General features: G+C 47.7%; 1 protein-coding gene across 1 annotated transcript; it reads left to right on the top strand.

The window, feature by feature from the left end:
* The first annotated feature begins 10,505 nt into the window (after positions 1-10,505).
* Positions 10,506-10,874, top strand: LOC149402398 (uncharacterized). Its single transcript, XM_089608358.1, has one exon. It carries the CDS (start codon positions 10,506-10,508, stop codon positions 10,872-10,874), a length of 369 nt encoding a protein of 122 aa, XP_089464484.1.
* The last annotated feature ends 1,713 nt before the right edge of the window (positions 10,875-12,587 follow it).

Raw genomic sequence — 12,587 nt, 5'->3', positions numbered from 1 at the left:
GTACCATCTTTGATGCGAGGTCATTATTCCATATACAAACAAATGGGTCCGAACGACATCAATCGAAAAATGTCTATGATTTCCACATTGAATACAAGGACAACGCATTGATTTCACATCTACCATGTTCTGTCTAGCAAAATCACAAAACTCATCTACACCTTTACGATATATCTCGTTTAATCTATTCTCCCACATCCACTTTCTTATCTTCATAGAAAACCCTAATTATATAAAAAAAAAAATAACTCATTCTAATTAGTAAACTATCAAGAGAACAACATTTGGAGCAAATTAAAGAAGAACTTACTAGATTTGGATGTGTAGATGAGACTTGTAAATGAGGACGCAGTAGAATGAGTCGAAAAGGTGCTGGAAATCTTTTTCGAGAGAGGTTATGAGAGTTCTAAGTGAAAAAAAGAGAAATGAGAATATATATCATCAGCCTCGTATTTTTCTCCGCGGCGCGAACATGACTTCGCCGCGGCGAGGACATTCTACAATAGTTATCATAAGCGTTGTAGAAACAACTCGCCGCGGCGGATATTACACGTCACCGCGCGACGTCCAAGCAGTAAATTCCCGACGCGGCGATGTACAAACGTCGCCGCGGCGATGTATATTCGCCGTGGCGGGAAATACATTTCGCCGCGGTGGATAACTTACCGAGAGGATGCTTATTTGAGATTATGTTCTCACCGCGGCACTGTACACGCGTCGCCGCGGCGGGGTATATTCGCCGCGGCGGGAAATACATTTCGCCGCGGTGCCAAACTTACCGAGAGGATGCATATTTGAAATTCTGTTCTCGCCGCGGCTAGGAATATTTCTCGCCGCGGCGTATCTTTTCTGGGTTTTACTCACCGCGGCGTGGTATACACGTCGCCGCGGCGAGACTTCTACAACAGTTATTATAAGCATTGTAGAAACAACTCGCCGCAACGGGAATTACACGTCGCCGCGGCGAGGACGTTTAGGTTTAGGATTCTGTACTTGCCGCAGCTAGGAATGTTTCTCGCCGCGGCATAACTTTTCTGGGTTTCTCTCGCCGCGGCGTGGTATACACGTCGCCGCGGCTAGACTTCTACAACGGTTATTATAAGCGTTGTAGAAACAACTCGTCGCGGCGGGAAGTACACGTCGCCGCGGCGAGGGTTCTACAACGCTTATAATAAGCGTTGTAGAAGCCTTTTAAAACCAAAAAAATTTCATTTTTTTTCAAACGTCCCGCCTATTTTTTCAGACTTAAGCGTTTTTTTTTCATTCTTTCATTTCTACTTCGAATAGTCGCTCTCTCTCCGCCCCTCTCTTATTCTTCTTCTCTCTCCACTCCTCTTTCTCGCCGTCCCTCTCTCTCCGCCCCTCTCTCTCTTCTCGCCTTCGCTCTCTCTCCAGCCCTCACCCTCTCTTCTCGCCGCCCCTCTCTCTCCGGCCCTCATACTCTCTTTTCCCCGCCCCTCTCTCTCCGGTCCTCACCCTCACTCATCATTGCCTCCACCTTGACCCCGTCCAGCCTCCACCTCGCCCCTGCCCCGCCTCCACATCGCCCAGCCCCGCCTCCACCTCGCCCCCGCCCCGCTCCACCTCGCCTCTCGCTCACCATGTCCTCGCCTCCACCGGGTATGTTATTTCCCAACTTGTTTTGAATTTAATTTGATTTATGTTATTATTTAGTTAGAATTTGGTATTTATTTGAAGTTAGGAAGAATTTGTATTGGATTTTAGTATATTGGATTTGAATTCGTTGTATTTGAGTTTGATATTGATTTGAAGTTGTATTTGAATTGGAATCGGATTGGATTTGAGTTAGAAATTGAGATTATGTTTTGAATTTTGTATATTAGATTCCATGTCGTCCACTACTACTACTTCTAGCGGAAGTGGTAAAAGAAAAATTAGAAGACAACTAGCGCTTAACTCCGATGAACAAGGAAAACGAAGAAACACTCTTATGGGTCGGGTTAATAAGGCTAAAACACTTGGTAAAAAAATCCCGGTACAATTTGATGATAAAGGGCAACCAATGGGTAAAGAGGGTGATGAGTTGTCGAGTTACTTTGGCGTGTTAGCAAGAGAACACGTTCCACTTTCGATGCGTGATTGGAGATGTAAAGACAACGCCCAAATTAAAGAACAGATTTGGAACGAAATGCAAGAAGGATTTACGATTCCTATCGAACAAAAACACGATTGCCTTATGAGAGTCGGAGAAGCGGCAAGGTTATTTCGTCATGAGATATACAACGATCTACTCAAAGACATAATCAACGAACTAATCGCCTTAAAGAGACCGGCTTGTATTTTGAAATTCTATACAAGTATCACCGAAGAAGATTGGATAGCATTTGTTGAGTATAGACGAACCGAAATGTTCAAACAAACATCGGAACATGGGAAATCAAATATCAGAAAAAGTGTGTACAAATCTCGAACGGGCCGAAATGGATATCGAAAGCTTGATCAAGAAAAGGATAGATTCATTTTTTTCTTTTAGTTATTCCAAATGTTGCAATTATTTTTTAATTTATTATATAATTACTTCTTACTAGCATGACGAAATGGGCTAATGGCCTACGAAAGAGGAACTTTGGATTGACTCGCGAATGAAAGACGTAGATAACTACAAGGATGAGAAAGACAAATTGATGGGAGAAAAAATCGTAAGTTCTTTACCTTTGTTATAACAATTAACCTTGTAATTTTATTTTCAAATAATTTTATGTGTAGAAAACGTCATCACAACAAGCATCGCAAGGGACATGGTTGCCGGAATCGGGAAAGAGCGTTTTGCAAGAAGCTTTGGGAACGTCGCGAGTTTTTGGTCAATCCAAACACACGTCGCGTTTTAAGTACTTTGTTCCTCCAACGCCCAACGAAGAAGTAATGAAGATGCGTCGGGAAATGAGCGAGTTAAAGTCTTTGGTGATGAAGACCTTCAGTGGAAATGGTAGCATTAATGTCGGAGATGCTAATGTCGAGTCGCCTAGTGTCGAGCGTGTGGAAGAGAATCTCAACGCGAAGGTTGTTGATGATAAAGAGATGGCAAATGTTGAAGAACACGTCAATGAAGCGGTCTCTTTAGGTATATATGTTTAATTTTTTTTATCTATTTATTAATAAAGATAAATGTTTTGGTATTAAGTTATTGATAATATTCTTGATTCGCTTAGAACACGACGAAGTTGATGATCGTCCGAAGATCGATCCTATCATTGTTGATGATCGTCCGAAGATCGATCCTATCATTGTTGATGATCGTTCGAAGATCGATCCTATTGTTGTGGAAAAACCCAATAGTGTTCGTGCTAGTTGCTCATTGAATCCAACCACCCCGGTGACACCGACTTTGGATGAAAGCATCGAGTGTCTTCTTTTCATAGATGATGTTGTGAAAGGAGGCATGATTCATGTTGCAAATGGGCGAGCATACGTAAATGGGAGCGTAGTTCACTCTTTACCTTTGGAGGAAGGAAATGTACGTGTGACCGTTTTGGGGGTTTTGATTAAAAAGCAAAATTGCCAATTCCCACCGAAGAAGCTCAAACCATTGAAGATGCCATAGGAGGATTTGTCTCGTGGCCGAAGAGATTGATCGAAATGGACACGGGAATAGAGAGTCACGGTCCGGTTGTCAAACAACTCTCAAAGCTCGGTTTTGAGAGTGAACCTAGCATCGATGATGCTAAGAAGATTCCGTACAAGATGATTAATCCAAAGTTTCGATTGCTCGCTCAACATGTCAACAAAGTAATGTTGCCGGAAGGGGATGTGATTATGGTCAATGTTAGTCCAAGTCTCGCGGCTATCCCGATTCCGGTGTCATTTGAAGATGTTTCCGACTTTTTGCAATACTTGGAAATTGGCGCGGGGAGCATAACGGTCTATATGAAGTAAGTGTTTTCTTTATATGCGTTGTTAATATAAATATTCAATATTTAGTGTTTTGATCAATGAAATACTTGTTTGTCATAGCTATCTACGCTCGAGGCTAGAAAAGGCGAAGAAGAGTCAAGACTATTGTTTTATAAATCCGGGCTTAAGTTCGTACATCGAAAACAATGACGAGGACGCTTATTTGTCAAAACGAGTCAAGGACGTTGGAAACATGGTACGAAAATGCAAATTTGGTGAACTAGCTTTGATGCCGTACAATAAAGGTGCGCATTGGATGCTCGTTGTCCTCGACCCTTGGAGAGATAGTGCTATTTTCTTCGACCCGTTAAGAAATAAAATTCCAATCGATTTAACTCGATTGATAAAAAGGTAATATTTTGATTTTTTAAACTATTTTTATTATAAATCATTGTAGAAGTTTTTTCTCTTATGATTTCCGTGTTATAGGGTTTTTGTCGATTTCAAGCTCGAGCACCAAAACGCTCCGAGACAAACCGGAAACACGGAATGCGGGTATTTGTTATTTCTTATATGCGCGATATAGTCGTAGGAGGTGTAGGAAAATTAAAAAGTAAGAAAAACTATACAAAAGAGGATTTAGAAAGAGTTAGGGAAGAATGGGTAACTTATGTACAAACATTTATTAATTGTGATGATTAGTTAGTTTTTATATTCAATTTTGGATTGGTTTTAGATGTAAATATTTCTTTTGAATGTTTTGAAGATGTAGATATTATTTTTTCGATTGAAGGTTATTTTCAGGTGCCTTATTTTTTACAACGGGTTTTAGTTCGTGTAAAAAATGATTTCATGTTCAAAATGAAGCCTTCGCCGCAGCGACTTAGACATTTCGCCGCTGCGAAAAATAAGAGTCGCCGCGGCAAAAAAGATACCGAGAGTACATTATTCATACATCAAAACCTCGCCGCAACGATGTTTTGGTTTCGGCACGGCGATATACACCACGCCGCGGCTAAGCTAAAACGTCGCCGCGGCGGGTTTTTAAAAAAATAATCAGAAAGCTTCTACAACGGATTTTTATCCGTTGTAGAATCCCCTCGCCGCGGCGCAGAACATACGTCGCCGCGGCGAGAATCTCACCGCGGCGAAGTATAATGACCGCCGCGGCGACATGATTCTACAACGGGTAGACAATCCGTTGTAGAATGTTGTCGCCGCGGCACGGAACGTACTTCGCCGCAGCAAATAACTCTCCGCAGTGAAGTATAATGTCCACCGCGGCGATATGATTCTACAGCGGGTAGACAATCCGTTGTAGAATATCTCGCCGCGGCGAGAATTATACATCACCACAGCGAGGTGTTTGAAAATATTTAAAAATTACACAGTGGATTCAAACCGTTGTAGAAGCTTCTACAACGCTTAAATATGCGTTGTAGAAGCTTAGTTTCTACAACGGATATTTAAGCGTTGCAGAAAGCTGTTGGATTCTACAACGGATTTTTAAGCATTGTAGAAGCTTCTACAACGCAGGATTCTACAACGCTTGATAAGCATTGTAGAATCATTCTACAACTGTTTTTAAGCGTTGTAGAATCCTAGTTTTGTAGTAGTGCCCATACATTAGAATGTAATAGTTCTAGCAACTCAGTGGCTCTTAGACCCTTATGAGAGAAAGGTCGCTTGGTCATTTTTCCTTCTATGCAAGATTCACAAGTAGGTAGTGAACCTATTGCAGAGGCTTGGAGTGGACCGTCCCTCACAAGTCTCTTAATCCTGTCTAGACTGATATGATCAAGTCTTAAGTGTCAGAGATATGTTGATTTTATTAGATCGGAGGATTAAGATAGTTTGATTCTCTTTGGCTCTCTAACTAGATCATTATCTATTTTGGTGTCTAAAACAGAAGGTTGAGTGGGATATATGTAGAAAAGAGCATTCTTCATACATGTATCAGTGACAAAAGAATTTTCAGGAAACAAAATACAAATTCCATTCTTAAGGAACTATTGTTGCTCGTTTTCGGACCACTATTTAGGAGCCAAAAGCGGTTAGATCCAAGGCCGGACCAAGTGATCTCGCTTTGGCTCAAGCGTGTCGAACTTGATATCCCAAGTCGTCCCTTAGTTGTCGATGATGTTTGCCTCGTCTCAACACCTGAAAAGCAGGAAAGAATGTGTGAACTACAAACGGGAAACAGAGGGGGTACCTCTTTTTACGTCTCTGATGCTCAATATTAGTAGAATTGAGGTGGGTAAAAGAGGTTAGTTGTTTAGAGAGTTGAAGCTTGAGAGAAACGAGTGAGTTATGAGTTCAGCGACTTTCGGTACTCAATTTCGGATTACCTTTGGCAGAGGACGGACCTCTGTATTTATAGGCGACCAAGGGGCGTTTTGGGCAACCCCTTGGCCAAGTGAAGTTGGGTCGGCCATTGGCCGAATGAGATTCAGCCAGCCAATGGCTGAGTGAAATGCCTGGGCTGGCCAATGGCCAAGTGAGCTTGGGTCAGCCATTGGCCGGGTGAGTTTCGATCGGCCAATGGCTGAGTGAGGTGCCTGGGCCGGCGAATGGCCGAGAGAGTTTGGGCCGGCCATTGGCTGGATGAATCTCGATCGGCCAATGGCCGAGTGAAGCGCCTGGGCCGGCCAATGGCCAAGTGAGTTTGGGCCGGCCATTGGCTGGGTGAAGCGTCTGGGCCGGCCAATGGCCTAGAGGGTGTGGGCCGGCCATTGGCCTGGTGAGCTTCGATCGGCCAATGGCCGAGTGAAGCGCCTGGGCCGGCCAATGGCCAAGTATGATTGGACCGGCCATTGGCCGGGTGAGCTTCGATCGGCCAATGGCCGAGTGAAGGGCTTGGGCCGGCCAATGGCCGAGTGAGTTTTGGCCGGCCATTGGCCGGGTGAGTTTGGTCGGCCGCTCAAATGGCTGATAGCGTCATCGGGTCTTGCCAGGCCGATAACATTAGCCCCCCGGGTTTGCCACCGAGTGAAACTCGTGTGGTAAACTCAAGATCTCCGCTGCCGTAGGCCCGCCGGAGCGACCCACCATCAAAAGATACGTCTCGATCGCCTTTAACTATTATTTTTCGTTAGGTCGCTTTATTTTCTGCATCTGTTTGTCTCGTTGCACGTGTCTATGGACCCTACCAACCACCTATCGGGGTGTGGGGCCGTCAAAGATGACCTCTTCCATCTACTCGGGGATCAACACGTGGACTTGGAGGGTTTTTGGGCTCGATTTTCATCTCCCTCAGCTACCTACAACGTGCCATACTCGTCCTCTTCAAACACTAACGCAATAGAGATGGTTGGGGACGATTTTTCTTCGATCGAAGCATGGCTGGTCGGCGAGGAAGGGGCCGCGCGTGCCGGAGACGGCCCGTGCTGCCAGGGGGACACCGGCCCGGACGTGCTGGGCGCCGAAGAGGGCTGGGCCGACCAGCGCGGGACCAGCCTGGGTGATAGGCGCGCCGGGGACGTCGTGCGCGCAGGCCGGGCCGCCCAGGAGGACGCCGGCGAATCGCCTATCCCGGGGGATGCCGCCTCCAGCGAGATCAGCGTCGAGGGAGGCGCGCTAGCCATGGATGGCACCGTGTGGGTCGTTGCTGGCGTCGGGGGAGACCCCTCCCAGTCGGGTGGGGGCGATCGGCCGAGCCCAGTGTGCGCCGACGTGGCGCCCGGCCCGGGTGGAGATGCGCTCGGCGAGGCGGCCCTGGGCGAAGGTGCGCCGGCCCTGGGCGGCGTCGTCTGGGCTGGAGCCGCCATCGAAGAAGACCCCCGTCGACGAGGGGGGCGTTTGGCCACGCGCGAGCAGTGCCGGAGGGGCGCACGAGCCGGGGAACGTCGCGCCCGGCGAGGAAGGCACCGGAGACGGCGCGCCGGCCCTAGGCGACGCTGCTGGGGCCGGCCTTGGCGTCGGGGAAGACCCCACTCGCCTGGGTGGGGTTGTTTGGCTGCACCCAGGCGGCGGTGAGGGGCCGAGCGCGTCAAGCGGGGCCTACCTAGCCGGGTGTGCCAGGGGCGATGCGCCGACGCCGGACGAGGGCGGCCGGGTGGACACCTGCGCCGGCGATGGGCTGCGCCGGCTGGGTGGCGCCGGCCGAGGGGCGGCGGCTGAGATGCTGCCCGCCCAAACCCTCGAGGTTGGCGGGCCTAAGCTGCGCGAGGACAACCCATCCAACCGAGGGCCGGGCGGCGCTGCTGGGCAGGAGGAGCGGGTCACCAGGCCGGGGGAGAGCGAGGGAGGCCCAGCTAGCCTGGGCGCGCGAGGGGAAACCTTAGCCGGGTCCATTGACCGGGAGCCGGGCCCTGCCTGGCCGGGCGCTGGTGAGGCCGGCCCATTTGCTTTGGGTGCCCAAGAAAGGGGCCCGGACGGGCCCATTGGGCTGGATGCGCGCGAGGGGGTCCATCTGACCGGGCCAAGCGCGAGCGAGGAGACTCGTCTGGCCGGTCAGGCGTGTAATATACAAACTTTTGTAATGCTCTACTTGTGAATTTGAATAAAATAAACGAGTTTTATTTTGAATCAAATTCTTGTTGCACATGAGACGTCCTTAAATTTTAAATATCTTGAAAAAAAAATATAATTATATTTAAGGTCGATGAAATTTCGGAATAAGAATATTCAAGTAAACTCGATATTATTTTCCGAATAGATTTATTAGGAACGTACTCGGAGACTTAGAATCTCAAGAGTGAAAATAAATTCCGAAATTCCTCAAATATATTTAAGATAACGGGAATTAATAAGAAATTATCGGTTATTTTTCAAGATTATTTTTTTTATTAATTAAGGATGAGTTTGAGAGGATTTATTCGGAAAGGACTGAAGTGCAACAAATTGAGGGACAAGAGTGAAAGAAAAAGATTTTTCAGGGGTGGTTTGAGGAGACACGTGGCTCAATGGGAAGATGTGAGGCAGTGGAGTCAGCCAAAGACAGTCACTGAAATAAGGAGTTTCTTGGGTCTTGCTGGCTACTATAGGAAGTTTGTGGAAGGATTTTCTAAGTTGGCCATGCCCCTAACTCAACTATACTGTAAAGGACAGAAGTTCCTTTGGACCGAGACTTGTGAGAAGAGCTTTCAAGAGCCGAAGAACAGGCTGACAACCGCCCCAGTGCTCACTATTCCACAAGGAGTTGATGGATTCTCTATTTACTGCGACGCGTATAAGGAAGGTTTGTGAGCTGTTTTGATGCAACATGGGAAGGTCATTGCTTATGCCTCGCAACAGCTGAAGGATTACGAGACCAGGTATCCTACCCATGATCTAGAGCTTGCTGTTGTAGTGTTTGCACTCAAGATATGGCGACACTACCTGTATGGAGTCCATTGTGACATCTATACAGACCACAAAACTTTAAAGTATCTCTTCACTCAGAATGAGTTGAATATGCGGCAAGGACGTTGGATGGAACTCTTGAATGACCATGACTTTGATTTGCATTATCATCCTGGTAAGGCAAATAAAGTCGCAGATGCGCTTAGCCGCAAATCTGTAGCGTCCTTAGCAAGTTTGGTTGAAACATCTCTTCAACTGAAGGATGATGTTCAGCAGATAGAACTTCAGCTGATCACTGGGAGATTAGCTGCTCTCAGCGTACGTCCGATGTTGCTGGAACAGATCAAAGATGGTCAGTACGCAGACGACTATCTTCTTGGGAAGATGTTTGACGCTCAAAACAGTAAAGAGGGTGACTTCAAGTTGGATGAGAACGAGGTTCTAAGGTGCAACAGAATAGTTTGTGTACCATCCAACAAGGAAGTCAGAAAGCAATTGATGGTAGAAGCTCACGGGACTCCTTATTCGGTACATCCAGGTGTGACAAAGATGTATCAAGACTTGAAAAAGGTATATTGGTGGCCAGGAATGAAGAGAGATGTAGCTGAGTTTGTTAAGAAGTGCCTAACTTGTCAACAAGTTAAGGTAGAGCATCAAAAATCAGCTGGACTGCTGTAACCAGTTGAGATTCCACAGTGGAAGTGGGAGAAGATAACAATGGATTTCGTGTCAGGTTTGCCAAAAACCACAGCTGGTCACGACTCAGTCTGGGTCATTGTCAACAGGTTGACCAAATCAGCTCATTTTCTGCCCATCAAGACTACTCACACCTTGGATAAGCTCGCTAAACTCTACATAAAAGAGATTGTACGTCTACATGGAGTTCCTAGCTCAATCGTCTCTGACCGTGATGCTCATTTTACGTCTAAATTTTGGAAAAGTGTGCAATAGCATTTAGGGACGCGGCTGAAATTCAGCACGGCATTTCATCGCCAAACTGATGGCCAAAGTGAATGTACAATCCAAGTGTTAGAAGATATGCTCCGAGCATGTGTTTTGGAGTTCCACGGCTCGTGGAGTCGTTATCTTCCCTTAGTAGAGTTCTCGTACAATAATAGTTACCAAGCGACGATTGGGATGGCACCCTATGAAGCTCTTTATGGGCGAAAGTGTCACTCTCTAGTTCATTGGGATGAAGCTGGTGAGAACGAGTTCATCGGGCCTGAATTGCTCGAGCAGACCACCGAAGCGATCAAGAAAATACAAGCCCGGATGAAGACAGCACAGAGTCGTCACAAGAGCTACGCAAATAAGCGTAGAAGACCTCTAGAGTTTAAGGCAGGAGAGAAGTCTTTTTGAAAGTTTCCCCGATGCGTGGTGTCATGAGATTCGAGAAGAAAGGAAAGCTCAGCCCAAGATATGTTGGACCTTTTGAGATTCTGGAACGAGTAGGCAAGGCAGCGTATCGCCTAGCCCTACCGCCGTCTATGTCCATCCTTCATGATGTGTTTCATGTATCGATGTTGCGGAAATACATGTCTGATCCTTCACATGTACTGCATGATCAAGAGGTTGAGATTTCTCCTGACATCAGATATGAAGAGCTAGCGGTTGCAATCTTAGATCGCAAGGAGAAAGTCTTGAGGAATAAGATTACACCTCTAGTCAAAGTGCTATGGAAGAAACACTCCGCAGAAGAAGCTACTTGGGAGCTTGAGAGCGAAATGCAAAAGAAATAGCCTGCCTTGTTCTAAGATTCGAGGACGAAACTCTTTTAAGGGGGTAGGGGTTGTAATACACAAACTTTTGTAATGCTCAACTTGTGAATTTGAATAAAATAAACGAGTTTTATTTTGAATCAAATTCTTGTTGCACATGAGACGTCCTTAAATTTTAAATATCTTGAAAAAAAAATATAATTATATTTAAGGTCGATGAAATTTCGGAATAAGAATATTCGAGTAAACTCGATATTATTTTCCGAATAAATTTATTCGGAACGTACTCGGAGACTTAGAATCTCAAGAGTGAAAATAAATTCCGAAATCCCTCAAATATATTTAAGATAACGGGAATTAATAAGAAATTCTCGGTTATTTTTCAAGATTATTTTTTTTATTAATTAAGGACTGGAGCGCAACAAATTGAGGGACAATAGTGAAAGAAAAAGATTTTTGAGGGGTGGTTTGAGGAGACGTGTGGCTCAATGGGAAGCTACACGTGGAGATCTTATCTCTTTTTCTCTCCACTCTCATTCGTCCACCTCACCCCCTTTTCTCTTTCTTCTTTCCTTCTTATTCATGTCCTTATCTTCTTATTCCCCATCTCCACATGCGATTTCCTGCAAAAGAGTAACAAAGAAAAAAAAAATTCAAGCAACAAAAGCTTGCTCGGCTATTGTCGGCCCGTCAACGACCGACTGGGGCAAAAGAGTCAAAAGCGAGGTGTTGCTAGCCAATTCGGACCAACATAGGCGAAACCGTCGCGACGATTCCCGGCCGGTCAGTCGGTGACCTTCTCCCGGCCGGCCGAGGACCGCACATCACCTCCCGGCCGGCCAAATCCCGTCCGGTTGATTCCCGTCCACCGGCCGGCCCAAGCTCAGCCGACCCTGGGCCGTCACTCGGCCAATGGCCGGCCCAGGGCCGGCGCCCGGCCAATGGCCGGCCCAGAGCCGGCGCCTGGCCAACGGCCGGCCTAGTGCCGGCGCCCGGCCAACGGCCCGGCCAATGGCCGGCCCAGGGCCGGTACGCGGCCAACGGCCGACCCAGGCCCGGCCTTCGCCTCCATGGCCGACCCAGGGCCGGCCTTCGCCTCCATGGCCGACCCAGGGCCGGCCTTCGCCTCCATGGCCGACCCAGGGCCGGCCATCGCCTCCATGGCCGACCCAGGGCCGGCCTTCACCTCCATGGCCGGCCCAGAGCCGGCCTTCGCCTCCATGGCCGACCTAGGGCCGGCCTTCGCCTCCATGGCCGACCTAGGGCCGTCCTTCGCCTCCATGGCCGACCCAGGGCCGACCTTCGCCTCCATGGCCGACCCAGGGCCGACCTTCGCCTCCATGGCCGACCCAGGGCCGGCCTTCGCCTCCATGGCCGACCCAGAGCTGGCCCTCGGCCAAAGGGATGCCCAAAACGCCCCTTGGTCGCCTATAAATGCCGGGGTCCCTCCCCTGGTTCAGGTAATCCATTCGCCTCCATGGCCGACTCAGAGCTGGCCCTCGGCCAAAGGGATGCCCAAAACGCCCCTTGGTCGCCTATAAATGCCGGGGTCCCTCCCCTGGTCCAGGTAATCCATTTTTGAGTCCCGAAACCCTGTCGAACTCGTACTTTACTCGTTTCGCTCATCTTTGGCCTCTCACAGTCTAAAACCTCTATACTCCACCTCAATCCTACCAATGTTGAGTGTCGGAGAGGTAAACAGAGGCACCCCCTCTGTTTCCCCTTTGTAGTTCA

Source organism: Urtica dioica, chromosome 3 (genome assembly GCF_054948205.1).
Source record: "Urtica dioica subsp. dioica isolate 48M chromosome 3, U.dioica_male_clone48M_v1_H2, whole genome shotgun sequence".
Classification (NCBI taxonomy): Eukaryota; Viridiplantae; Streptophyta; class Magnoliopsida; order Rosales; family Urticaceae; genus Urtica; species Urtica dioica.
Note: the sequence above shows the minus strand (reverse complement) of the source record. Positions and strands in the feature narration are given on the sequence as shown.